General features: G+C 43.3%; 1 protein-coding gene across 1 annotated transcript in view; it reads right to left on the reverse strand.

Moving 5' to 3' along the window:
• The window catches only part of plxna2 (plexin A2), a 274,068-nt gene that overhangs the window by 101,317 nt on the left and 145,396 nt on the right, over positions 1 to 27,355 (reverse strand). Inside the window, exons 6-9 of the mRNA XM_033629173.2 lie at positions 13,645 to 13,768; positions 8,413 to 8,566; positions 4,210 to 4,306; positions 825 to 939 (exon numbers count right to left, since the gene is read on the reverse strand). Coding sequence (XP_033485064.1) covers positions 825 to 939; positions 4,210 to 4,306; positions 8,413 to 8,566; positions 13,645 to 13,768 — 490 coding nt within the window. The remainder of the gene's footprint in view (positions 1 to 824; positions 940 to 4,209; positions 4,307 to 8,412; positions 8,567 to 13,644; positions 13,769 to 27,355) is intronic.

Consider the following 27,355-nt stretch of genomic DNA (forward strand, 5'->3'; position numbering starts at 1 on the left):
CCGAAAATCCAAAGTAGTGGGTGCCCATAAAAATAATAACAATATTAATAATTTCAGCGGATAATATGGTATTGTATGGCATGAAATGATGGGATAGATATCAACTATGGCAAAACACATGTAAAATGAATCAATAGAGGTGATTCTAGACCAGAGGTGACGATCCCTTTAGGAACCGTTCCTTCAAATGAGGGTTCTTCAGAGGCACGGTTCTGGGTAAAACCTCAGCCCTTCAGGAAGGACCCATTTGTAACCCTTATTTCTGAGAGTGTATTGCCAGTAGATGCATATGTCCTGTACCTTAACACCCAAAGGATTAATTAACACACTTGGTTGTCCTTTAGTACAGGTTAATGAGTTTAGATAAGTAAAAGAAACACATATAACGGCCAACCAAGCAAAAACCTTGTACAGCCGCAGACACATATAAACCACTGTACACACAGGCATACTTGAAGCACTGTGTATCTCCAGCACATGATTGACTGGGTCAGAGTGATCCTGTGACATTGTTAAGACACACTAAGCTCAATAACTCCAGAGATAATAGAGTGTTAATTGCCACTGCAAAGAACAAGAGCTCTGAATGAGAAACGCCAATTCGGAAATAGAAGAGCTTAGATGGCTGTCTTTCTGAAGACATGCCCCGAGGCTGACACAGAGCTGGAACACAGAGCAGGATGCAGGCAGAAGGAAACAGAGAGAGGGGGAATGTGCAGGAGAGAGGAGGAGACAGAGAGAGTGGAAGAAAGTGGAAAGAAAGTGGTGTCAGCGAGCTCGCTCATATGCATGTGTGCGCTCGTGCACGTGTGTGTTCCACCAACCTCAGAGGTGTTGACTCGTCCCTCCTGGAAGGAACAGCTGGAGGGGTCATGGGTACACAAGTTGCGGTACTTGCACCAGTGGCAGCGGAAGGCACTGTTCACACATGACAGACACCTGCATGGACACACACACATACACACACGGAAGGAGAGTCAGGAAAAAAAAAAGCAGCGCAGTCAAGGAGGGGCGGCGAGTTTGCCAAAGTGGGGGAAGTGCCACAGAGGAAATGAGTTCAGATCCCGAGTGGGCACCTGCTGTTGTTGTGCCCTTGTGGTTGGCACGGTACCTAATAGCTGCTGGGCCAAGTTCTCCCTGCATATATTTTCTACTAACGCCATATATTAACGCCGCGTGTCATGTGTGAACGCTAGGCTGCATATAAGCCCTCGTAGCCCGGATCAGATGGAGAAGGAGAGACAGAGAGCGAGAGAGTGGAGGAACGTTGAGTAATGAGGACAAATAAAACATTGGCGCAGCTTGATCCTGCAATTACCATTAGCCCTGCATTGTTGGAGTGTCGCTGTAATTACCAGCTGTTAGGTGTGTGTTTGTGTGTGAGCCTTTTGGCATGTACAATATCTAAGTGTGTATGTGTCACTATAGGGGAATATACTGTACTTCAAGTGGCTGAAGATGCATTAAAGGGACAGTTCATACATATTTTTCCTCTTACCTGCAGTGCTATTTATCAATAATGATTGCTGTGGTGCCAGTTGCAGATTGTTGGAGATATCAGCTGCCTTCTCTTTAATATATAGAACTAGATGTCACTCAGCTTGTGGTGCTCAAAGTGCCAAAAAAACTACATTTGAAAAACTCAACAGCAATGTCTCTTTCCAGAAATCATGACCTGGTTACTCAAGATAATCCTCAGACCTTGTTGTGAGCAGTTTCATTTCTTTCTACCGAACTACACCTCCCAACCAAATCACTGTGCAGAAGGAAGTGTGCACCTACTCAAGGACAAGACGCTTGTGCTTGTGACACACAGATGTATGATTGATGGATCCCAAGATGGCGTCTGTTCATTTCAATGGAGTTGCTCACCAAAAAAATCACTTAGCTTCAGGGTTTACGTCCACAAATGCGGCCCACTAAATATGCGCTGTAGTGTTTCTCATGCTAGCCCTGCAAGTTCCCACCCAGCTCATGGACTTCACATTGTGATGATGTCATGGGTTTTTAAATCGCTTTTCTAAGCTCCAGGAAAATTTTACAGATATAAAACCTCTATGGATCAAAAATTCATAATGAAAGGAGTCAAAATAACGCTTGTTTGCAGATCAGGGTGTCCTGTCAACAGTTTGACAGACATCTCTTTTATGATGGTGGTCTAAGGGGAAAATGTTTTTGGGCCACAGCTAGCTCAGTGGTGCTAGGTGAGCTAGCAGTAGATGCACACCTCCTTCTGCATGGTGATCCGGTGGGGGATGTAGTTTGGTAGGAAGAAAATAGTTCCTACATGAAACTGCTCACAACAAGGTCTGTGGATTATCTTGAGTAACCAGGTCATGATTTCTGGAAAGAGACACTGCTGTGAAGTTCAATCAGGAAGACTTTCTTTATGCTATATCCATTCACAATCTCTCTCTATCTCACTCCTACCACATCCACCAATCAGCTGACTATGAGCGTTCCCTCTCCCAGTTAGCCAATCAGCCATTGCCATGATCTCCTTCAGCCATTGTTGCTGCTGCCAAACTTTAACTTTAACTTTTCACATTTCTCATACTTATGTGCACATGTAAATGAATATTCTTTTCTCTCAGAGTGAGTCTCTCCTGATTGAAGTGTAGTTTTTTGGCACTTTGAGCACCACAAGCCGAGTGTCATCTAGTTCCATTATATTGGAGAGAAGGCAGACATCTCTACGGCTGATATCGCCAATTTTCGGCAACTCACACCAAAATAATTGAGACTGATAAATAGCACTACTGGTAAGAGGAGAAATGTGTGTTTTTAATTCTGGAATGAACTATCCCTTTAAAATTCTTTATTAAAGTAGAAACAGAACCAAAATGCAAAAGTACTCCATTACAAGTAAAAGTCCTGCATTCATATTTAGGTATTATTACCAGCAAGTGACCTCAGAATTCAGTGCAGGATGTGAGTCACAAACACTATGCACTGCTTACATGGATGAACGGATGGAGAGATGCAAGACTGGACAAGAAAACAAGAGGAAGTAACAGCCTGCGGCTAAAAGACATGATACTCTCTCCATGTTGCCATAGCAAAGACTTTCAATTGATTGTGATGGCATTTACTACACTATGTATTCATGAACAGTTGTTCGGAGAGTGCATTGTAGTCGCACTTGGCTCTCCCCCCTCTCTTTCTCCCTCTGAAATAAGGTTGAGTTATGCACACTCGCTTATTGTGAAATATTCATCGCTGCAAAAGCATGGGAGGGATCTCTGGCAAGCGCACTAATTCAGAAGAATAGGGCTGATTCACCTTCTGGCAAATAGAGTGTACAGTATGTGTGCAAGAGGGAGAGAAAGACAGAGCTGGCATCAGAGCGTGCGAGGGAGAGCGTATGCCCTTTTCAAGTGTATGCATCTTTCTTTGTGAGCTCGAGTGTGTGTGTGGCTGTGTGCACAAGTATGTTTGTCATCGCCGATTAACTGAGCTGATGTGAGCACTGGTAATTGCTTTCTGTGCTACTCAGACGGGGTTCTCAGACAGCAGACAGCCATATGAACTTATAGGACAGTGCGTACATGTGTGTGTGTGTGTGTGTGTGTGTGTGTTAGAGAGATGCAGAGCAACACTGCCTGCTTTTCTCTGGCAAAGGACACAACGGCTACAACATTTTGTTTTAATGTCGAGGGGATAGTGAAAGGGCTAATTTGACATTCTAGTATTCCTGCACCCCTGCTAGCATCACTGCTGTGATATCCTTAGTCTCCTGCTCTCCATTCAGTGATACTCCCAAGTCAGCAAGGACTTTGGACCTCGCACAAACAGTGGAATGAAGCGAGCAATTGCAAAGGCACCGCCGACACTGATATCTCCAATCCAGGGATTCAATTCAACATCACTCAATCAGGGACAGACATGGCATGAAAACGGGCATGAAATCCCTACTGAAGACCTGTTAGGCAGAAAGTATTGTGTTTTGTAGCACAGCATGTCTGAGAAGAGGCTTCATTAGCGCAACAGCACAGAAACTTCCTGTTACGGTGCTCAGGGAGCAGTCAGCTATCAGATTACATTAGTCTTTACAGGGGATATTTTTAGGGGACTGGGGCCGGCTAGGGTTGAGGACAAATTGTAACTAATTCCCAGAGCATTGATCCGGTGGTTTTTGGGCAGCAGGTCTGGGGCGTTGTTTTTGTAAATGAAAGGAGAATGAATGGGCTCTGAGAGAGAGATACTCACAGTTGGTGGACGCTGCAGTTGTAAAACTTGACCTCTGTGCTGATAAGCATCTGACCGGTCTCCTTTGAGTTGAGCCTCAGCTCAACGCCTGACCAATCTGAAAGAGACGAGACAAGAGACGAACAATTATTGTGTGCTAATGCATTATTACAGTGAAGTCCCTTTATCTTTACATCATTTCGCTTAGTTGTGAACAGCAGACATCAGTAAAACTTGAGTAAAGCTTTGGATTACAGCCTGCAATGTACTGGATAATTATGGTGCACCAGTACAGTACGTACTTATACATATGTGTAGATACTGGGGAACAATATATGAAGTTATGGAATAAGGAGATAATAATTTGAGACTTTACGGAGAACTTATACTGTAGTTATTATTTACCTACTGGGTACCTATTCTATCGTTACAGGGTAGCTACAGTATGACCATTAAAGACCCTGACACACAAAGCTGACAGTCGGCTGTTGGTCAGCGTTGGGCCATCAGTGAGCATTTGATGCTTTCGTCTTTGCGGAGTGTCCCACTCTGTTAGCCCTCTTTTCTTTTGGCCAATTCAGCATGTTGAATCAGCATTTCACTGGTTGTTCAGCTCAGTGCACAAGAACAGAAACAGAAGTGAGGAAAGTAAACAAAGAGCTGAAGTCAAGATCGAAACAAACTTGTTACATAAAGTGAGATTATTTTCTGTTGAGCGCTTTAGCAGAAATATTTCCTTGTTCACTGGCGAACCATAAATATGCACTGGTCTTTCAACACTGGATTGTGACGCTAATGTGCTAACTAGCGTCAAGCCTATCTTCTTGTTTTCCTTTTTGAATGACTATACAGACTACCGCCACCTGCTGGCATGGAGAGTTATTTCCTCTCACACAGGTGCAGAACGTACATGCTGGTTGGCCATTGCTGTAGTCTTTGTGATGTGCTCATGTACAACTTTTTGGCTGAGACAGGGCAACGTCAGGTGACACAACAGGGGACCTTCATCGCTTCTAGTTCTCTGGAGTTGGTTTGGTTTGTCTGGGTCTTAACATCAGTTAGGAGGGCCTTGTAGAGCATGCCTGCCATGTACTGAGCCTGAGTCCTTTGCAGTGGCCAGGATTTGATTAAGACTCAGGGCCAGGTAACACTTTAGATTACAGTCCACACACCTTGTAGTTACCCTGTGACACAAATGCACTACCTTTAAAAATAGGTGATAGACACCTTTCCCATTGCCAGTAGACCAGAGCTGCGTATATGGCCCTGCAGCAGACAAGTATGCCTTTAAGTTTTTCGTTCTGGTTTGTCACAGACAGGCCAGAAAAGTGGGTACGTACACAGTAGAAAGCAGCATGGAGGCCATGCAGGTGCTGACTAAATTTGAATCAATGTTCGAGCACTACTTGGGTGAAGAACAGTATTTTAAGGCAGCCTGTCATTGCATTTTGCTGGTAAAGGGGCTAAAATTAGGACATCAACCCCAGTGTTTTATCTCCATCACTGCCTGGAGCTGATCGGAGCTAGAGCTGATAAATACCTGTGACTATTGCAGAGTCATTTGTCCTATTTGTGAATACCGATTGTATCCTTTCCCATTAAATACAAAAAGCCAGATGTTAGCAGGTGTTAGTGGGTTTTTAGCACAGTGGGAAAGGGGCTTAACATACTCTAACTACAGAGAACAACGTGAGAACAGTTTCAATTTTACTCGCCTCAAAACACGGAAGAACAAACTAAATTAACTGCAGTTTTCTGTCAGTAGAGTATATTAACAATAAATGCCCTGTGATTCATACCTTGTGTTTTATCTTGCTATAGTTGTTTTTATTTCCTGGAATAAAAGGAGGCCATGCACAGAGCTGATAAAGGCAAGCTTGCACCTTGAGTAGGTGCAAGCTCAAAAAGAAAAGACATTTTAATGACTTCAAATTGTCATGTGGTTATCCTGAAACACAAGAGTGACATCTAGGGTGGGTGAATTGTGTTTGCTGGTGAGGTGAACAACAGCTGTTGGTGATGCAGAAGTCATTACTCCATCTTCCTTTCAGTTTTATGGTCATACTGGACCCTGTTATAGTACTAAAATTAGTAGCAGGAGTAAATATGCTGTACGTTGCAGGCTGTGATCTAAAGCTTTACCACATCTCTTGATAATTAATTGCAAGATACGGTACAAGATATCTAGAGGTAGCGTTTCTTGTATGGTTGTCTATATATGCAAGTCAAATTAAAAGACACACCGCTTGTGAATATGCAGTATATGCAATTAGCAAATCTCAGTCACATACAGAACAGTTTCATCTGATCAAATTTTATTTTCCTGCATATTGCTCGACAGAGTTTTGGCTCTGCTTCTGTAAAAACAGCCTCGAACTCTCCCCATGAGAAAACACACTCCATAAATATGTGTGTGTGTGTGTGTGTGTGTGTGTGTGTGTGTGTGTGTTTGAGTGTGAATTTCAGATGACATTCAGTGCGTAGGAGGCTTGAATGACCCTCGGTGCCCCGTTCTCTCCGCAGCACCTGTTGGGAATCAGGCTCCGTTTCACACAAGTCTGTGTATCGGGTGGGCTAGGCTCATAGCTGACTTCTAGCATTTCACATTTGTCTCACAGGATCTGGCAAACAAAGTGGTACAGAGTTCCTGTCCACACAAAACCTCCTCTAGGATTTTATTCTTCTTTAGCGGAGAAGAGTGCCAGCTTTTTTACTTTCATCTCGAGCTCAACATCAAGCCCGCTGTCCTCACAGTTTTATTCCAACCAGCTCCTTCGCTCTTGTTTTAATTCCCCCTTTATTTTCTCTTTCTTCTCCACCTTTAATATCTTATCTAATTTTCTCCTCTCTTCTCTTCTCCTCTCCTGCGGTCATTGTCACCACCACTCCGCGATCGATGTTGATGTGCAACAGATAGAAAGGCTCGCTAGGGGGCCGGAGATGGAGGAGGATAGTGGGGAGGTCAGGAGAAAGTGGCCTCAGGGGAATGAATGTGGAGTAAAAAATGGAGGTATAAACAGCTGGGGGGAGGCGACGGAAGAGGAGGGAGGAACAGGGAAGGTAGTCGGCAGGATGGATGGAAAGCTAGATGGATGGAGGAAGGGCTTACCGGGGGGATTGGCTGACATTTACCTAGGGGAGAACATTCATATTAGTGCCTGATGCAGCACTCCCCGTGGGAGCTCTGGGCAAACAGGGCTGTCATTTACTCACAGGGAGGAGGATTACCAAACCCCCAAAACACACAGTCATTTCCACACACCGCACATAATATATTATTCAGGGTGTTTGGTTTCGCCACCCTGCGGCCATCTTGGCTTGCAAACAACAGGTACTTATTGTCAAACAACAGGTGTTAGTATTCATAATGATATATATGTTTGCAAATAAATTGATTCTGGATCTGCTATGGTATTTTTATGGAAATACGCAGGAGGAATGCCTGAAAGGTCAGGAGAATTTTATGAATAGTATATTAGAGGTGATTAGCATATGTTTATGCCTGGACCTAAACATTGTCTTAGGCAGCGTTTAGATGTCTTCTACTCAACTATGAATATGTTATACTCTATATTTTGTGAGATGAGGTAAAAATGGCTGCTCTGACCTTCTGACCTCTGCTAAAATACAATTAATTACTTTAATAATAACACTTAGTATCTATTATATGTTTGTTCTTTGTGTGTTTATCAGGCTCCACTTTTCTCAGAGGCAAACACCCTGTAACCTGGCTATGCTAAGACACTAATCCATCACATCAACTTCCCTGTCATCCCCTCAACTAAAGCGTCCCCTGGCTGATTGAACCCGCTTGTTAGACCGCTGCCTATTAGCCCAACCTGAGGCCAGTAATGTGGCGAGCTGCAGCTCAGCCACAGGCCAGGGGATCTCAGTCTGATCCTCCATCGGCTCTAATGGGGCCTGGCCTTGTGTGTAGCACACTTCACAGCCAGGAATCTGATCCTGGATCTGTGGGAGCTTGTTATGTAGACGGTGCATACTTAAACCAGGGAGTGTTGAATCAATAAAGATGTTTCAGAGCGTGTGCAGTTAGCTCAGTGCAGCATAAATAGCAGAAACAGAGGGACAAATGGGAATCCTACAAAAGGCTGAGTTTAATAGTGTAAAAGTTCTCATCTGTCGCCATCATCATGATTTTTTTTTTCTTTTGAAGCAAACCATTCAACAGTTTATTTTCAGTGACTGTGTGTCTGTTGTCTCTACCTTGGTCAGTGGGGATCAGGGGGACGTCCTTGGCAGCAGGAGACACACAGAGTATCTGGTTGCTGTTGACCTGCCCCTCCACCTCTGTCAGGTTGCCAAAGGAACAGGTGATGCCGGCAGAAAGGTCTGGAACGTGGCTCACCTTCACCAGCAGCTGCAACAAGAGGTGGAGCACATGACAGCAATGTTTATATGATGTGACAAAGTTTGTCAGGAAACAGATTGGGGCAGAGTCAAATGTGTTTATGACGATACAACAGACAGATGTATGATGCCTCAGCAGCATGGATGGATTACTGAATGGGACTACAGGACACAAGCCCAGGGGCCCAAAGTGTCAGGGCCCCCACCACCTCCATTTGCAAGTGTCACTTAAATTAACAGGTACCAACCAGGAAGCCTCAAAATGACTACAAAGAACACAAACATGACTACAAGAGATACAAAGGAACTCCAAAAAGACACAAAATGACTTCAAAGAAACACAAAAGGACCACAAAGAGACACAAAACAACCACAGAGAAACGTATAATGCCCTAAAAGAGACAGGAATACAGAAAATGACTATGAAAAACACAAAACAAACAAAAAGAGAGACAAAATAACCACAAAAAAGATAAAGAAACACATATTGGCCTAAATAAACACAAAATGACTACAAAGAGACACAAAAAACCCACAAAGAAATGTACAATGCCCTAAAAAAGACACAAAATCACCACAAAGGAACACAAAACTACAAAGAGACATAAATCAACAACAAATAGACATAAAATGACAAAAAAGAAAACACAAAATCACCACAAAGTGACACAAAACAACTACAAAGAGACACAAAAAACCCACAAAGAAATGTACAATGCCCTAAAAAAGACACAAATCAACTATAAAGACACACAAAATGCCCTAAAAGAGACAAATCAACAACAAATAGAAAGAAAATGACTATGAAAAGATACATAACAACCAAAAAAAGACAAGAAATACCACAAAGAGACACGTATTGCCCTAAATCAAGACAAATTGACTACAAAAGACACAAAACAACAGTAAGGAATCACAAAATGACCAAAAAAGAAACAAAATCACCACAAAAAGACACAAAACAACCAAAAATATCTACAAACTTCCTTGAAAAAGACAACACGACTACAAAAAGATACAGTACAAGAACAAAGACAGAAGACAAAACCACCACAAGTCTGCGTGTCTTGCTCCTGTGTAGGAGAGATGGTGGGGCCTTCAGCGTGTCTGTGCCCAGGGGCCCATTATCTCATCATACGCCCATGCTCAGCAGTGTTACATTAGCGAAGAAAGCAGGAAACAACTCTTATGGCACATCCCTAATGGCACACTTGCATATCTGGTAAAGATGAGATATGATATTCTAGGGCAAATGTGAAAAACATAGCATCTTGAATGCAGCAGTGTAATAAGCTCCAAATAGAAGGAAAAAAGAACACACTGCTGCTGGCAAAGCTGTCCGCCCACTTTGCCAAGAAATGTTGCAGTGTCTTAAAATGTTATCAACACCATAATAAAGAAAATCAGGCTGTGCTTGGATCTTAATGTTCCATTTGAGTATGGAGGATATCGTTCCAGAGATGGAGACAGATTGCGATGGAGACAGTGGTCAATACTACACTGCATAAAGGAAATTAGGGGAAAAGGGCCACTTGGCGGATTCTATTTTTGTTTCCTCTTTCTCTAAAGTTACAAGGATGCAGAGATACATGACACAAAAGCATAAACACACACATAAACATAGCATGCAGTACATGTGCAGTATAGCACACACATGCAGATGCACATGGGGCGTTTGAAGTCATTCTCTGGAGAGCAGTGACACCGGGGCTGGAGCATTCAGCTGCTCTGCCTATAAATAAATGTATTCTGCGTACAGGGTGTGTGATCTGGCTCTCCAGCCAAGAGAGGCAGCCTGGATAATTATCACCATGGCATTTTCACAGCCTTGTTCCATTAGCTGTTATTTTTGGGCCATACCGTTTGAAGTTTCTCTTTGTTTTATCTGCCTCTCACTAAACACCGCGGGGCTACTGGGACAGGCAAGGCCGCTGAGCAGCTTAACTGTAGGCCTTTCAAGAGATGCTGACTGTCTCAGTAGCTGACTACACTGCCTCCCTCGTTAGCTGGCTTACTCTGGTACCCATTGAGAGGATGGATGATTTTTTTTCTCCGTGCTGCTGAGGACCTCTTGTCTTCCCCTGTTTTACTTGCACCATGTTTGTGTTGCTTCGCTCTGAGGTGTGTCAGAGAGATCCTTGATTACAGCAATCACAGCAATCAATGTCTTTTGTTCAATGTCGAATTCCCTGAGTAACCTCTCACATTAATTAGCTCTCATCGTTTTGTCAAGACACACATATACAGATAAACACTCAAAATTTGCTCATGCACACACACTGATACATACACACACACACAGAGACAGCGAGACTGCTACAGAAAGTGAGCTTGTCTCCGAGTGTTCAGCCTTTGCTCTTTTTGTTCTCCTGTCCTCCCTGATGATGCCGCTGGTGGTGGGTGTTTTTGCAGCTTGGCAGAGACGACCAGCCTAATTGGTGGCAGAGTTTTAATAAAGGTAATTTTTTTTTTTATTGTTTTCTCCATGTTTCTGTCTCTCTCGGTGCCCACACGAAGAGGCTGTGTTGTCATGGAGATTGCTGTCTGCCCCTGTGGAATTTGTGAACTGTGTGAATTTGTGAGTGTTTTTTTTTTCCGGGGATGGTGTTTTTACGGTGAGATGACCCTGCTCCTGGTATGGATGACAAGGAAACAAACACAACAGTTAACATGTTGTTTGGTAAATGGCTGTTTGTAAACTGGACAACGGGGTGAGGTCTACTGAGGGCTGGTTTGAGGATGAGATGAGCGATGCAGGGTGAGTCACTGTCAGAGCCACGGGCACACGTAGCAGGGATGTTTAACCATCAAGCGGAACAAGCCGTCTTACCCAAAATACAAAGAGAAAACAGTGTGTCTGTGCTGAATATCAAACCAATGTACTGGTGCACAGAACCCTGGTTGTGTCTGTCATCATCTCATTACCTTATAGCTCAGTAGCACCTGTTCTGTGGGACCAAATTCCCCAAATATTATATCTGAGATCTTGTTGTAAGCACATTTAGCTGTTATCATTTACAAAAGTGAACCAAATATCTCTCTAATAAAACAGAACAGCATGCTTGTACTGCAGATGTAACTGCAGTTTGATGAACATGTTTTAAAGGTCCAGTGTGTAGGATTTAGGAAGATATATCAGCAGAAATGGAATATAATGTAATAAGTATATTTTCTCTAGTGTGTAATTACCTAAAAATAAGAATTGTTGCGTCTTCCTTACATTAAAATCGACATAGGGAGCAGGTCTTTATTTATGGAGAACACCATGTTGCGCTGGCATGTTTCTACAATAACCCAGAGCGAACAAACCCAACACTGGCTTCAGACAGATAGAGCCATTTGCCTTTTCACATCAACCACCATAGTATGAAGCCCAACTACAATATTTCTAGTGGTAAATCACCAGGGGTCTCATTTATAAAACAATGCGTAGGATCCAAACTGTAAGCACGAACAAAAGCCGGAATTGACATGCGCCAAAAAATATTCGACAATGTGTTCAATCAGGCTCCTGGGCGCCTCCCATTAGAGGTGTTCCAGGCACGTCCAACTGGTATGAGGCCCCGGGGCAGACTCAGACCACATTTGAGGGATTACATATCTGGTCTGGCCTGGGAATGCCTCGGGGTCCCCTAGGAGGAGCTGGAAAGTGTTGCTGGTGAGAGGGACGACTGGAATACTTTGCTCAGCCTGCTGCCCTCATGACCCGGCTTCAGATAAGAGGTTGAAAATGGATAGATGGATGGATAAGAATGTTTGCTATGTAACTTAACCTACATAAGTGAGCATGTATGTCACATAGTTAAAGGTATACTATGCAGCATGTTCCTAAAAAATGATGTATAGATTCATACAGAAGTAATCTCTTTCAATCATCACTTACAACCCACTTTAAGTGTGTGGCAGCGTATTTTTTTTTCTGATACTCTGCCCTCTGACTGTATTATTTTCTTTTCTTGTCATTGTCTATGTTAGGGATGTGTATGGGCTTGTGGCCCCACAGCACTCAGGTGATGTTGGGGCTTTATAAAATGGTAGCAACCAGGTGCCAGACAGTAAGCAGCAGGCATCCAAGAGACATAATGTTGTAAAATGTCTGGGGTTGACTTACTTTTAGCTTTGCTGGCAAGCATGTTTTATAAAACACAAACTGACAACCCTGTATAGTTTCCTAGTATACCTTTCAGAATGCTCAACATTGAATTTAAGTAGCACACAGAGACATGTTCAGCTGTTTCCTGGGTGAAAGTCCTGTGGTTGTTTGACCCATACAACACCCCTTTGCATCTCATACAGACGTTAAAGAATGCCTTGTGTGCTGACGGATGCTTCCCAAGCTGTAGCGGTCAACACCCTGGGAGTGAGAACGCATCAACAAAGCACCACTGAACAACAGCTCAACTAAGAAGACTGCATATTTAGACGCACACCCTCTCCTTACACCAAAAGTGCAGGTGTCTCATCCATACACCTGACAAACTGTTACAAATGCTGCTGAGCAACAGCGTGCTGGGGTAAAAGCAGATATTTGCAATTCTGACTTATCTAAATCTGAGCAGATCTCGATGGATGTATAGAAAAATACGTTGTCTCATGTTTGGATAAACGGACCCTTTAACAGCATGGGTATTTAAAGACCTACAATGTGTCTCTGTCCACGCGTGTACATGTGCAGCATTTACCAGAACTTCCCCTGATGCTGTATCTGCCTGTTTTCCGCTCACTGCACTGTACTGTACTCAGCTGCACTCGGACAACTTTAACACCTACACGCCCACCCACACAAACATGTCTTGGCACACATATTGACTGCTTTGTACCAAGCGAGCATATGCATGCTGAAACACCCACGTAGAGCTCTTATGAACCTTCCCATCTAATGTTTATGCATCAACCACAATCAAGACTAGGCAAACGGCAATGTGGGATCTTTTAAAGTGTTCTGCCTCCGTACGTGGGTAGGAAATATGTAAATGGGAGCTAATTTTTCATTGTAATGTGTGCAAGTAGTGGTGGGGATGACAGGTGTTTGGCATTTTGTGTGTGTACTGTAGCGTGTGAGTGTACTGTGTGTGTGTGTGAACTCACAGGTACACTGGGCTCGGACACCGCAATGCTGTCTGGGTACACAGTGGCCTTCACACACTGGTTGAGGGAGGCGGCAAAACGGTACAGCTCGTCTGCACGCTCACAGCGGTTTCTCTGAGAGCAGCTGAGGAGAGAAGAGAAAGAAGGAAGGAAAGGAAGGTTAATTATTTTTAACAGGAAGATAAATAAAAAGAAAAAGAGAGGCTACCACACAAAGCTCTTAAGCAACACTGTGACTGAATAAATTACAAGAGGTTCAGCCAAAGTCACAATAGGAGGGAAAACAAAATGCAAAGTATAAAAAAAGGTATGAATAGAATGAAACAATAACAACAACCGTGATAGGAATAAATACTCATGTTTCAATAAATGCAGCCAAAAAATATACATGTGACAAGTTAAGTCGAGAGTAAAAAGCCAACTTGTCAGTGCTGTGACAGACATTCAAACCCTATCCAACAACAGAGGGAAGGGGAGGGAGAGATGGGGATTGAAAATGTCAAAAACACTCACGGTAAACATTGTCTCAAAACTGAAACATTAAACAATGTTGTCATAAGAATTAAATCAAATAGTGGTGGTATTGTGAGGAGGACATGTTGTGTCTCAGTGTCTGGATTTCTGCTGCCACATTCAGATGGTAGGGTCAGAATTTGGTGTAAACAACATGAAAGCATGGATCCATCCTGCCTTGTATCAACGGTTCAGGCTGCTGGTGGTGTAATGGTGTGGGGGAGATTTTCTTGGCACACTTTGGGTCCCTTAGTAGCAACTGAGCATGGTTTAAACACCACAGCCTACCTGAGTATTGTTGCTGACTGTGTCCATCCCTTTATGACCACAGTGTACCCATCTTCTGATGGCTACTTCCAGCAGGGTAACGCACCATGTCACAAAGCTCACATCATCTCAAACTGGTTTCTTGAACATGACAATGAGTTCACTGTACTCCAATGGCCTCCACAGTCACCAGATCTCAGTCCAATAGAGCACCTTTGGGATGTGGTGGAGATTCACATCATGTGATGCTATCATGTCAATATGGACCGAAATCTCTGAGGAATGTTTCCAGCATCTTGTTGAATCTTTGCCACCAAGAATTAAAGCAGTTTTGAAGGTAAAAGGGGTCCCACCTGGTACTAGCAAGGTGTACCTAATAAAGTGACCACTGAGTGTATAACTATGCTTATTTCATATTTCTGCGATGACAATTCAGCATTGCACTTTTGATGTATAGACCCTTTTTGTGTTTGTAAACAGTGATGATGTATTTTGTATTCTGCCTTGGTGGAAGAAAGGGACAGTAGTGGTGTCGGTGTGAGCGCCAAAGAAAATAACTATAACGTTTATATTTCTTAACTGATCGCAATGAGTTGTTTTTATATCCATAAGTTTTTTAAGTGGAAAAAAAAAGGTCTGTCTCCAGTTAATTAGTATCGATATTTAGGCTAATCACTGGTCAGTAGCGGAGTGTGTGTTCGGCTTATTGAATTACTTAATTATTCACGTGGTGAACGATGAATCATAATAAGACTTGTAAAAACTCATGTTTGTCAGACGTGGACTCCTTGATTAATCGTTGTGGAGATGTCCCTGTATAATATAATTTAATATGGAAGTACAACTTTTCAACGTGCTAGCGCGCTAGCTAGCTAACACCTAGCTAGCTTATTAACACCTTAATCCTAACAAAGTATATTAACTTTCCCCACTGCTCACTTTAGAAAGGTCACCATAAGAAAATGTGTTCTTTGTTTATGTTAACTTATAGCCTATAATGTGTGTTTAGATCGGTTTATCTGCATCCAGGCAGGGAAAATGAAAGGCTCGCTAACATTAGCAAAGTAGCTAACGTAGCTAGCGTGCTACCTACTGCTGATTGCTGACAGCTAGAAACAAACGATGGTCCATTGTCTGTTTATTTATCGAAACAAAGAACGTGTTTTCTTATGGTGTACTTTCTAAAATGAGCAGAGGTGAAAGTTACTCTATTCTGTAATGATCAAGGAGTTAATGAGAAGACAGCGATAGCTAGCTAGTTAAAAAGTTGTCTGTTCCTTCCACATTAAATTATATGATATGGGGACGTCTCAACAAGTTTAAACCAAGGACAATAAGACAAAGCCAAACACACACTCGTCTACAAAGTATCCAGCAGTGATTATACCTGGTAGGCCTAAATAAAAATGAAGGTTATCTAATCTGTATTCTTATTCTGACATCAAACAGCACAAGAAGACATTTGTATTCCAGGTATGTCAACTGTTTTTCTGCCACCAATAGGCGCACGCAACTGCTGTGACGCAACTGTGACTCAAATTTGGTCTATACTGAAAAATAAAAAAGAAAAGAAAAGAAAACGCTGGTCAATTACTAACTTTACCAACCAAATGCTTTGGGGATCTTTTCTCTTCCTGTCTCAGTGTTCGTGCTGTCTGTATTAGTCATGTCGATTTATTTGTTTTGTCTTGATTGCGGCTGTAAATGTCACACGCTGTAGAGTCTGGCTAAGTTATGTTGTTATTATCAGACTGTTCTTTTTTTTCTTGTTTTGCAGAACATATGGCATATTGAAGAAATAATAGGAAACACTTTTGCTGTTTTGTTGGATTGCTTAAAAACATCAATTACAGAAAAAATAAAAAAATTTAAAAAAAAAAGCTCACTGTTGTAAAAAGTGTATTTCATGACACTCCTGCCATTAATAGCAGCTGGCTTCTGGGACATGTTAAAGTTTTATAAAATAGAGGGTGATAACGGCCTCCAGGAGTTACCAATAAACCACAGGAACACGTGGTGGCACCAGCAGTGCCGCCTCCAGTGGGTGATTTAACACACCGTGCAGTGACAAACTACAAAGCCACAGCACTAAGCACTACACGCCCGAATTATACCCCTCAATCACCGCATAACTTTGGAGACGTAGCTAGTGCAAATTACACGGCGTTCACTCATAAGAGATCTTAATGGTCAGACAGTATATCAAGTGCCATGCGACACCCCCACAATCCACCACATCCCTCATTAAAACGCTGCCTCCTCCCTCTTATTAAAACTGTGTGTTCCCTCCATCCCATTACACCAAAGGCTCTCTATCCTCATCCAACCCCGGCAGTCTAAGTGTCTGGCTAACTGGCTGTCTGGTCGCAACAGCTCTAATTGGAGTCCGACGGGTCAGCCGCTGTCCACGGTGCTGATGTGCCACCACGAAACCCTTGTCCATTCTCCCCTGGCTGGCTGCTGACTCTGAGTGTGTGTGTGCTGTGTGAGTGCCCATATCATGCTTCTTAACCACATACCGACTCTGAGCTACATCTCCATCCACAGCTTCTGTGTGTAATTACGTTGTCAGAAGTTCAAGCCATATCCAGCAGACTCACATGAACAGGCACAAGCACGCTAACGCTCACAAACACTCGTATGCACCACGCTCCCCGGGGATTTTAGAGAGCAGGAAAGTGTAGAATTAGTGCAGTTGTGTGAAGCTCCCACTGAGAAAGGAAAGAGGGGGAGCACTGCAGTAGGATTTTTTAGATTTTTTTCCAAAATGATTACCTGGCTTCCCCCCCATCACCACTTTGGCATCTCTATTTTTTATATTTTAAATGTGGCGTTTTCACTGTTACTCCTGATATAAACTCTCCTGCTTCTCATTTTACACATTTGACTCCACACTTTTCCATTCCCTGTCTGTGTCTCTCCCTTTTGTCTCACTCTCAAAATTAGCACACCTTTCTTAGGCAAGGTGTAACTCCCTCTGCAATTTGGCGCTTCTTTTACATTCACAATGGCGGCAGAAAATGATACTTAATGTGCTTTCAGGTGTGGACTGCGGCACAATGTTTTATGCATGTTCTCCGAGCTGTGCCGGTGCAGATTCAAAAACCTGGGCGGTCATTAACCGACAAAAAGCCCTGCATTGATTTTCCTCACTGTGATTTTTTTTTAAATTCATTTCGGTGGGGTGAAGTAAGATGAGAGCGCAGCGAGGGGGGGTGTGTGGCAGCGGGAGGTTGGAGGGGTGCAAGATGGCTGCTGTTGCCATGGTTTCAGGAGATGGCCATTATCTCTGTGTAGTTAGAAGCTGACCCCTTGCCTCTCTCATTAGCTGAAGTGCATGCCACTGAGTGTTGACTAGATTCCTGCCTTCCTCATATTCCCCCTCCTGACCCCCCCTCCCCTCCCCCCTCCCCTGTACACCCCCCACCTCCCTCCCTTATCCTCCCGTCTGGCCCTGGCCTGTCACTCAGTAGCTCAGCCGATGCTTTGTGTTCCATCACTCACATTCCTGACGGGTGGGGGCCCTCACATGGAGAAATAACACGGTAAAGGTGATGCGCACGTTGAATTTCTTTGCTACAAACACTTGCATACATACCTCCATGTATATTGGCAGGTGAAATGCATGCTCTACTTTCAGCCTGTCTCCTGTAATAAGCAGCTATTTTCCCCGTGGCGCCTGCTGGAGGCAGTCGGCCTGGGTGTTATGCTCTCTAAGCCCTGTCCATGGTGCTGAAGTAGCTGCTTGCACTTCCATCATTACTCCTCTCTGGCATCTACAACTCCACCGCAGGGTATGATAGCAGTTGGAAGTGGCACCTGCATCTCATGCAGTCATGTAGGGTGAGTGGGAAAACAAAAAAAACCACAAAAAAAGCAAAGGAGAGCATGTTGTTTTCTCCTGTGGCAGTTTGTGTGGGATGCACTGCTGGAGCTGGAGCTGGAGCTGGAGCTCTGAGGTGCAAGTAAAGCCTCGGCACACATACGCACTGTCGTCTAATTCACTAACCTATATTTCATGTACAGTGTAATTTGGAGCGTTGTGTAGGTGTAAAAGCACCTTTTATGGCGCAAGAGGGTCGCAGAGGCCAGACCTCAGGGTCCGTTCCATCAGAGCCTGCTTCTTATTCTGTTGCCCTGGACAGGCAATTACACTGTCACCTCTGCTGTGCCAGGCTTTGATAGACACCCAGACACATGACTACACACACACAGCCATTCACATACACACTAAACCAACTGGTCCAGCCACAGGGTCCAGATTTCTCCTCAGTCATTAGTTCAAGGTCCACACAGTTAAATCTATTCAGCGCCATACTTTCATGTCGTCAAGCTAGTTTGCTGTCTCTGTCAAGTAGCTGTCAGTTAGTCACTCACTCTACAGCAGGAAACGTTACGTCAAAATAAAAGCTCTGTGCTAGAAATTCACTGTACTTAAAAATAGTGTGTTTTTTATTAACCTGACATGTTTTTGAGTCACTTGCAGTGCATTCAGAATGGATCCGTGACCCACCAGTTGGGAACAACTGCACTAAAACACACAGACACTCACTGGATGTAGACTGAATAAGCCTGCCATTGGGTGGCTGATGCTAATGTTAGGGTCGATGTTGATTCTTCGTTCCTTCTGCTACCTGTGTTACTTTTTCCAAAGCCTATCCCAGCTGACATTGGGCGAGAGGCGGGGTACACACTGGACAGGTCACCAGACTATCACAGGGCTGACACATAGAGACAGACAACCATTCACACTCACATTCACACCTACGGACAATTTAGAGTCACCAATTAACCTGCATGTCTTTGGACTGTGGGAGGAAGCTGGAGTACACGGAGACAATCAACGCTGGGTTCGAACCCCCCGCCCTGGATTCGATTTGAACTGGGAGCCCTCTTGCTGTGATGCGACAACGATAACCACTGCACCACTGTGCTGCCACTTTTTCTTTTGTGGAGCCACTTTTATGACAGAGCTTGCCTCCCTACGTGCAAATGCTCCACCAAAACGAGTTCACCCCCGACGATATTTTGCAACAGCAATGTCCCTGCATTATGGGCTCCACGTCGCCCAAAATGGTTGTGATTGGTTTAAAGAAACACAAACAAGCCAGAGATAATTGGTGATTCCAGACCATAGGCTGTAAAAATAATGGACATAGCTGCCGTGACGTCACCCATTGGTTTGTGGACTCCGGTTTTGAAGCCTTGAGTTGGGCATTTTGGCCGTCGCCATCTTGGTTTTTTGGAGCCAGAAGTCACCATATTTGGGCAAGAGGTTGGCGCTGTGGAGGAGTGAGGGGTGGATCTAACTGTGAAGCCGAGGACACTATCGGCAGTGGCCCACCCTTCATTATGCGTAGCTCTAAGTCTTAATAAAATGTAAAATGTGTGAGTTATATAAAAATTCACCTCTGTACAGTTGTCATGAAGGGGATTTAACTATGGAGACCAAAACTGTTTTTGGTACCATGCTGTAAACATGTTTATTTCTGCTGTAAAGTTGGGGGTCATTGGGGATTGACTCGCCTCTGCAGCCAGCCTCAAGTGGCCATTCAGAGAATTGCAGTTTCTGGGATTCACATGTTGGCTTTATTCTTCACCACCGAAAGTTGCCACTTGTTCCAGACCTTGGCGAAAGGTCTGGCTACTCAAGACTTCACAGACACAGACAAATAATGTAGACATTCAAATGTGTCTCCACATGCACATACACATCATAGCCATAATAGCCATAATAACACTCAGTCATTTGCACTAAATCCTTCATACATTTTTGCACACCTTTCCACACACATACACACACCCCAGCCTTGACAGAAGAGCAGGAGAGGCAGGCGACAGGCAAAGATTTCTGTTCTTCACTCCCTCCTCCCCTCCCCACACCACATCTAAGGACTTCAATGAAAGTGTGAAGGCCTGTCTGATTGCAGCTCTAGCTGTGAGTACCATGTTTGAAAGGAGAGAACAGAGGGGGGAGCCATTTTAAAATCACCTTCCTTCCCTTACTCGAGCCAGACCACAAACGCCACACAGACAGGAAAATGAGAGCATGGATGCTTCGGTGGCGGGGCAGGGTGGGAAGATGTAGGTACAGGGCGGAGGAACGAGATGTATATTGAATATTTGATGATGCTTAACAAAGCTTTACCAGTCTTAAGTGGTAACCCATTATGTTAGAGAATCACTGGCATGATTTGATTTGGTCAAATGGAAGCTCAGTGTGGGGACATGCATTTGTACGGAAACACATGTTAATGTAAACATGTATGAAGACTGACTGCGCTGGAGCTTTGGGCTCCCTGACATGAATAGAGGAATCATTAGTTGAGCAGTGATGTGCTGCGCTGTGCTGCGCTGCGCTGCCTACACACGCTACCTCCTTCCTTTAGTGTTTTATTCTCATTCTGAGTGATTCAGGGCATTTGTTTCTAACTGCTGCATCCCTAAAGTGTGCGAGTATCCATTTAAATGCACAACACAGGTGGTAAGAGGAAGGAGGAATAAAAAGAAACAAAGGAAGAAAGCAGGGTTTTCAATTTCAAACCACAACAGAGATGGTAAACTCCACCGGCTCAAGTTGCTGTGTGGGCTCAGGCTGACATGTGAGGGCACAGTTTGAAACCCAAAGTTGTGTACAGTTCATGTCAGGGGTCAAACCAACTGCTACAACTCATGGTCTGTCTCCTGTGGCGGCTGATAATGTCACAGCAGGCCAGTGCCCACAGGACACAGAGCACAGTATGGCCATTCGCTTCATCTTCTCATAGACAGAGAAGCTGTTGCAGTGTAAACTGAGTCATATAAAACACTAACACAGGCACATGTGCACATATATGTACTGTATAGGGTTTATGCAGAAGCCAGCGTGTCAGTCTCTGTTAAAGATATTGAGTAAGGGAAAGCAGAAAGAGATGGAGGATAAAGGGAGTAAAAAAGATTTACAAAGAGACCATTGCTCGGTACTCTGCATCAAGCTATAGCTTTACTTGCGTGGGCTGAGCAGAGAGAAAAAGCAGCGCAGGGATGGAAGCATCTCAGAATGAGTGAGCAGGCAAGAGATGCAGATGCACTGGGGTTTTTTAGGATCATTAACTGTATCATATGTAGCCCGCCCACTCGTACTGTACACACTGGTGCAGTGTTCCAGCCATCATGTAGCCGATGTGCATGAGCTCTATGTGGTAGGAATCTATGGAAATATTGATAGACCTGCATGTTCGTGATCGATATCTCATTAGGCACAATTGGGAAGATGGATGCAGCTTCCCTCTGACTGCTAACTGCAGCTGTAGCTGATGAGTCGGCCATTAGACACACCGTCTGACATCCACAATGGGCTGAAGCAGCCATTTTCATTGCCGGGCTAATTGTTGTTGCTATTGGTAAATTAGAGGTGATTTTATGGTCGGTGTTTGACGTCATTCGTAGCACGCTGACGGTAATAAGGCCTGAAAAACCAATAGTAGTGATAAAAGACAGGGCTGTAGCGTCTGGTTTAAAGTTGATTTCAATCAACATATGAGAACAACTGCCTCCCTCTGCACTGTGAATTACTATTTTAACATCTTAAAGGAATACTTTTTCTTGAATGCCTCCATGGCAAACGAAGAATCCAAAAACTGAGAAAATTCCTAATGAATTAAAGTCATAGGGGTCCGCTTATAACAAAAGCACAACCATATCAAAACATCTGTTTACAAAAGTTCACACAAATCCAATAGCGTAATCCAAGCCTCATTATCCAGTCTTATGCTCAACACTTCACAGACACACAGCCCTTTTCCAGCAGGGAACTGAACTGAAAGTGAATTGTGCCTATGCTCTTTTCAAAGCCAGACTCCACTGACAAAAACAGTAATTTTAGCTCACTGAACACATGAGCTGCTGGTCTACCTCTGCCTCCATCTGTAAGTTTATTGATGTAATTGTGTAACTTTGGTGTTTTAAAGGGTTAGTTCAGCCCCTGTGTTCAGCAAGGTAAAATTACTGTTTTTGTCAATGGAGTTTGGCTTAAAGAGAGCATAGACAAGTTTTCATTTTTAGTGTAGTTCGCTGCTGGAAAAGGGCGGTCCGTTTACTGAAGTACTGAGCACACGGCTGGATAAATGAGACTTGGACTATCCTGCACGAGTTGTGTGATTGTTCATAAACAGATGTTTACCTCCGCCAAGGAGGTTATGTTTTATGTTATGTTTTCGCGTTGGTCTGTTTGTCTGCAAAATAACTCGAAAAGATCTGAACGGATTTTGATGAAATTTTCAGGAAGGGTTGATAATGGGACAAGGAACAGATGATAAAATTTGGTGGTGATCTGTTGAAGCGAAGTGGATAAAATAATAAAATGGCGGGAAATCCGAGCTGCTTGGCAGAGGTCTGCCCTCTCAGAGTGCTCTAGTTTTGATAGTTTTGGTGCTGTTAAATGTGGACCCTAAGACCTCTATTCATCGAGAATTTTTTTCCATTTTTGGATTCTTTGTTAACAGTGGAGGCATGCAAGAAAAACAAGGTGTTCTTCACAAATTCAACTAAATATGCAGTTAGTAATTGATATATAAATGATAATTTAGGAGGTGAAGTATTTATTTAAGATGTCAAATACATGTAGTGAAGTAAAAAGTACTGTAATTGCTTTCAAAATGTAGGAAAGTAGAGGTAGGAAGTAGCATAAAATGCAAGTACTCAAAGTGCAAGTACCTTAAAACCGTTTTTTGGATTCTTCGTTCACCGTGGAGGCATTCGAGAAAAACAATGTTTTCTTCACAAATTCAACATAACACAAGGTGAGTAATTGGCAGACAAATGTGTATTTAGAGAGTCCAAGTATGCTATTAAGATATCAAAATAGTAATTCATGGTGCAGAGGGATGCAGTTGTTCGAATGTGTTTGTTATAATCAACTTTAAACCAGACGCTACAGCCCTATTTTTATCACTACTACTGGCAGTAGTTTTCAGTTTAGTTCGCTGCTGGAGAAGGGCTGTCTGTTTACTGAAGCACTGAGCATACGGCTGGATGAATGAGACCTTGATTATCCTGCATGAGTTGTGTGAGAGTTTACAAACTGATGTTTTGATGTAGTTTTACTGTTTTTAAATGCAGACCCCGAAGACTTCTATTCATCAAGGATTTTCTCCATTCCACAAATTCAACTTAACATGGGTGAGTAACTGATATACAAATGGTCATTTGGGGGGTGAAGTATTCCTCTAAAGTCCTACCTCCTTTCTCCTAAATCCTAGATCATGTTCCACAATAAGACTGCCATGTTAAAGAATTTGCCGAGTCCCAAACCTCACCTCTTGCAGTCGACATAGTATACCCACATAATGCGCTCCAACCGTGATGCCAAACAAATCGTTTGACGGCATTTAAGCTCGTAACACCGATTTGTGACAAGTGGACAGCTGTGCCATTCAGGCTGCTGTGTGGGCTGTTACTGAAACAGATCTGAGCGGTTCAGCCGCACGCAGACTGACAGTACAATACAATACAGTATCATAGCGTAGTAGTGATATGTTATTCTGCTCAGAGCAGCCCTCAAATGCTGACTCACTCTCTGCTGGGGCCTACTACACCAATAGCCCTAAGCTGTCATCCTCACAACAAACTTGGGCTGATTCCGACACACTGAACGGAATTTCTTGGGCATTTATTACATAACTACATCATCCACCACTTGAGTCGAGACGTAATACTTATGATAAATAGTGTAACTTAGGAAAACTCATTACACTGGTCAAGTGACCTGGCGCTGGCCCACTTGTGCAATCTCAGCCCCTGGACTGAAGTCAGACTTGTGACTAATCCTGACAAATCTCGACACAACCTCTCCTGGAATGTGGGAGCGGGCTCAGAGGATGGAGGCAGAACAGAGTGATGCGGGACATTTTTGAGATGGAAAAGCCTCTTTCGGGCATGATTAGAGAGCTAATCTAACGACGATGAGAAGCGGGCTGAGGGGAGAGAGGAGCGACACACAGAAAAGCATCACTACAGCTCCATGTTTTTGGATTGTGGTCAGACGGAGGCTGAACTACCCATTCACAGGACTGCGACTGAAGAGCGCTCGAGATGATGAGCTCCCTTTGAGCCGCAATCAAAATGCTGCTCGGTTTTGTGGGCCGATGAGTGTGCGGCATCAAACACTCTCTCCCTCTCTCATTCTCTTCCCCTCATTCTTATCCCCTCTCTCTTTTTTTCCCCCCTCTCATTCTTCATGCATTCAGTGGATGCCTAGCAGCTGCTGGTAATTAAAGGACTTTAGAGTCTCACACCACACTGAATCACAGGAAGAAGAAAGAGAGTAAAAAGACAGCGAAGACAGAGACGCCACTCCTGGCCAGCTCACCGCCTCCCTCGCATTCTCTCCTTCTCCTCATCATCGCAAACCAAGCTAATGTCCTCCTATGTTCCTAATTAGCCACCTTAGAATGCTGCACTTCAATGAGCATACACACGCAAACATAAAGAAAAAGGGGAGGTGGGGGACACAGTGTTTAGAGGAGAAGAAAAGAGGATGGATATTGTGGATGGCAGCTGTAGAGAGAGGGAGGGGGGCTGATCAAAGCGAGGGGTGTTTATGTGTGGCAAGCCAACCATCTCTGGAGTGTGGAGGAGCTTATTCCAGAGGGAAGAGTGTCTAAATGGGAGACAGCACGGCAGTGAGGCACGCTGAGCTGAGAGGAGATGAGTGGCATAGCTTAGATGCTAGCTTTGCTGTGAGGGAAGGAGGTACACGCAAACATGGAGAAGGGGGGAAAGATAATTTTGTAAAATCAACAATGGCTCAGGGATGGATGATGGAGAAATGGGGGGGAAAGCGGGAGTGATCACAGCTGTGGATGGATGGCACCACGGCTGGCAAGAAACTTAATTTTGGGTGTGTGGGATGAGGGGAGCTCTTCACCAGAAGGGTGCAGCTGCTTTACTCCAGCAGTGTCTGACAGATACTTCCTCCAACTCTTGGTTATGATGTACATTCATGCAGCCTTTATGCTAACTGCAACAACTCCCTTCAGGTTCACAGGTATTATCTGATTTTAGTTTAGTCATTAGTTGTGTTTCCATTAAAATCCCTATGCAGATTTCTGAACTTCATTAACTGACTGTTTCCATCAACTATCCTGTAAGCAGCTCAAGAGGAACTGACAAGATTACATAATTACACGAGCACCTGCAACTCTTTACATAAGATGGAATGATGACATAATTTTTGAAATGAATGAATTCGTCTTTTCTGATCTGAGCCGCTATAGAGTGCATCAAGGATGACAATTTTTGTAGGCCAACGTCAGCATCGCCCTGGTTCCCTCGTCAAAAGGCCCAGTGGGATTTTTCCATTGGATTATTGCAGAAAAAAAGCTCTGTGGCAAACAAAAGTTATACAATCCGGTACGATACGATACGATACGATACCATGCGATGTTATGTGATGCGATATACTTTATTATCCCATAGGGAAATCTGTCCTGGACTGTGGAGCTGCACAAATATTGCTCACATTATAAGTCACATTAAGGCTTCAGAATTTACAGGTGGGGTATTTAATGACATATTTTACTTACTTAAAAAAGGTGAAAGTCCATTGGCTTAAAGAAATCCTAATACCCAGAAGCACTTCCTGCAGCACTCTAGAGATGAAGCTGACATGCAACAAGGGCCACCATATGGATTTAAAGCAGGGATGATTTTTTGGGGCTTTTTGAATCAGGTGTTGCAGTGTCAAGGTCAGTTTGGGGTAGTTACTCCAAAAAAGTATACACAATATACATTACTTTTTTCAAAAAGTAATACATTAATTTACATAATTTCTCCATGTAGAAGGGAATTTGTTACGCTACTCATTTTATCAGTATCACTCCGCAATATCACCAAAGATATATATCCACAAGGGGTGGGGAAATATCTAAGTATCGTTACTATTATTGTTAATTTTACAAATACAAATAAAACTTTTAGTAGCCTACTAGAATAATACAATCAGTTGATTTAACAGGCCACTAGATACAATTAGCTGCAATAAAAATGACTGAAGTGACATGAACAGACTAAAAATTGTAACCTAAAACAGATTTTGACAAAGTTTTCCCTCTAGTACAGTCTGGAGTTGAAAAGTATAATTAATCGTGATATACTGCAATATGTTATCACAATACTCAGCATATCGCGACACATTTAAAATCGCAATAATATCGTATTATGACTTAAGTATCCTGATGGAATATCATATGGTGGGGCCTCTGGTGCTTCCAATCCCTAATTTTCCAGCAGCTAATTGTTTGTTTGTTTATTAAGATCTCCGTTAGCTTTGGCTTTGCATCAGGTATTCTTCTACACAGGTCTACACAGTTACATAGTGACAATATAAAACATACTTCACACTACACAACACAATACACTGAATATAACACATCATAATGCACATCAACTGTAAAAGTTACACTAACAGTTGACAAAGTTTACAAGACACACACAAGCCATGTTTCCATCAGCCTGTTTAGATGCGCATCTACAAGTATCGCATCGGAAAATTATGATGGAAACGCCAAAATTCGAATTAAAATCCCCTGATTTGCACAAACTAAAATACGCTCGCTTTAGCCGGGTTTTGGTTGATTCAAAAAAATGTTGATTCGCAAAACGGGGGATGGAAACAGTTATGTTCAAATTAAGTCTGATGTAGCGCACCTCTCTCCATGGTGATATCCACACTCCGGGTCGGGAAGGCGGTAATGCATTTACAAGCTGGTTGCCAACCGCCAGAAAACGTAGAAGAAGAAGAATGCGAGACTTGTTTTGTTTCCGGTTCTGCGGAAAACTTGCGCGAGTTCGTAGTTTTCACCAAAGTCCGTACATTTAATGGAAACACACAGGATTCGTATTTCTTTTAATGCGCATTTCCCAATGATTCGAATCACTTTTGGACGGAAAC

The sequence above is a fragment of the Epinephelus lanceolatus genome, chromosome 8, assembly GCF_041903045.1.
Source record: "Epinephelus lanceolatus isolate andai-2023 chromosome 8, ASM4190304v1, whole genome shotgun sequence".
NCBI classification, from domain to species: domain Eukaryota; kingdom Metazoa; phylum Chordata; class Actinopteri; order Perciformes; family Serranidae; genus Epinephelus; species Epinephelus lanceolatus.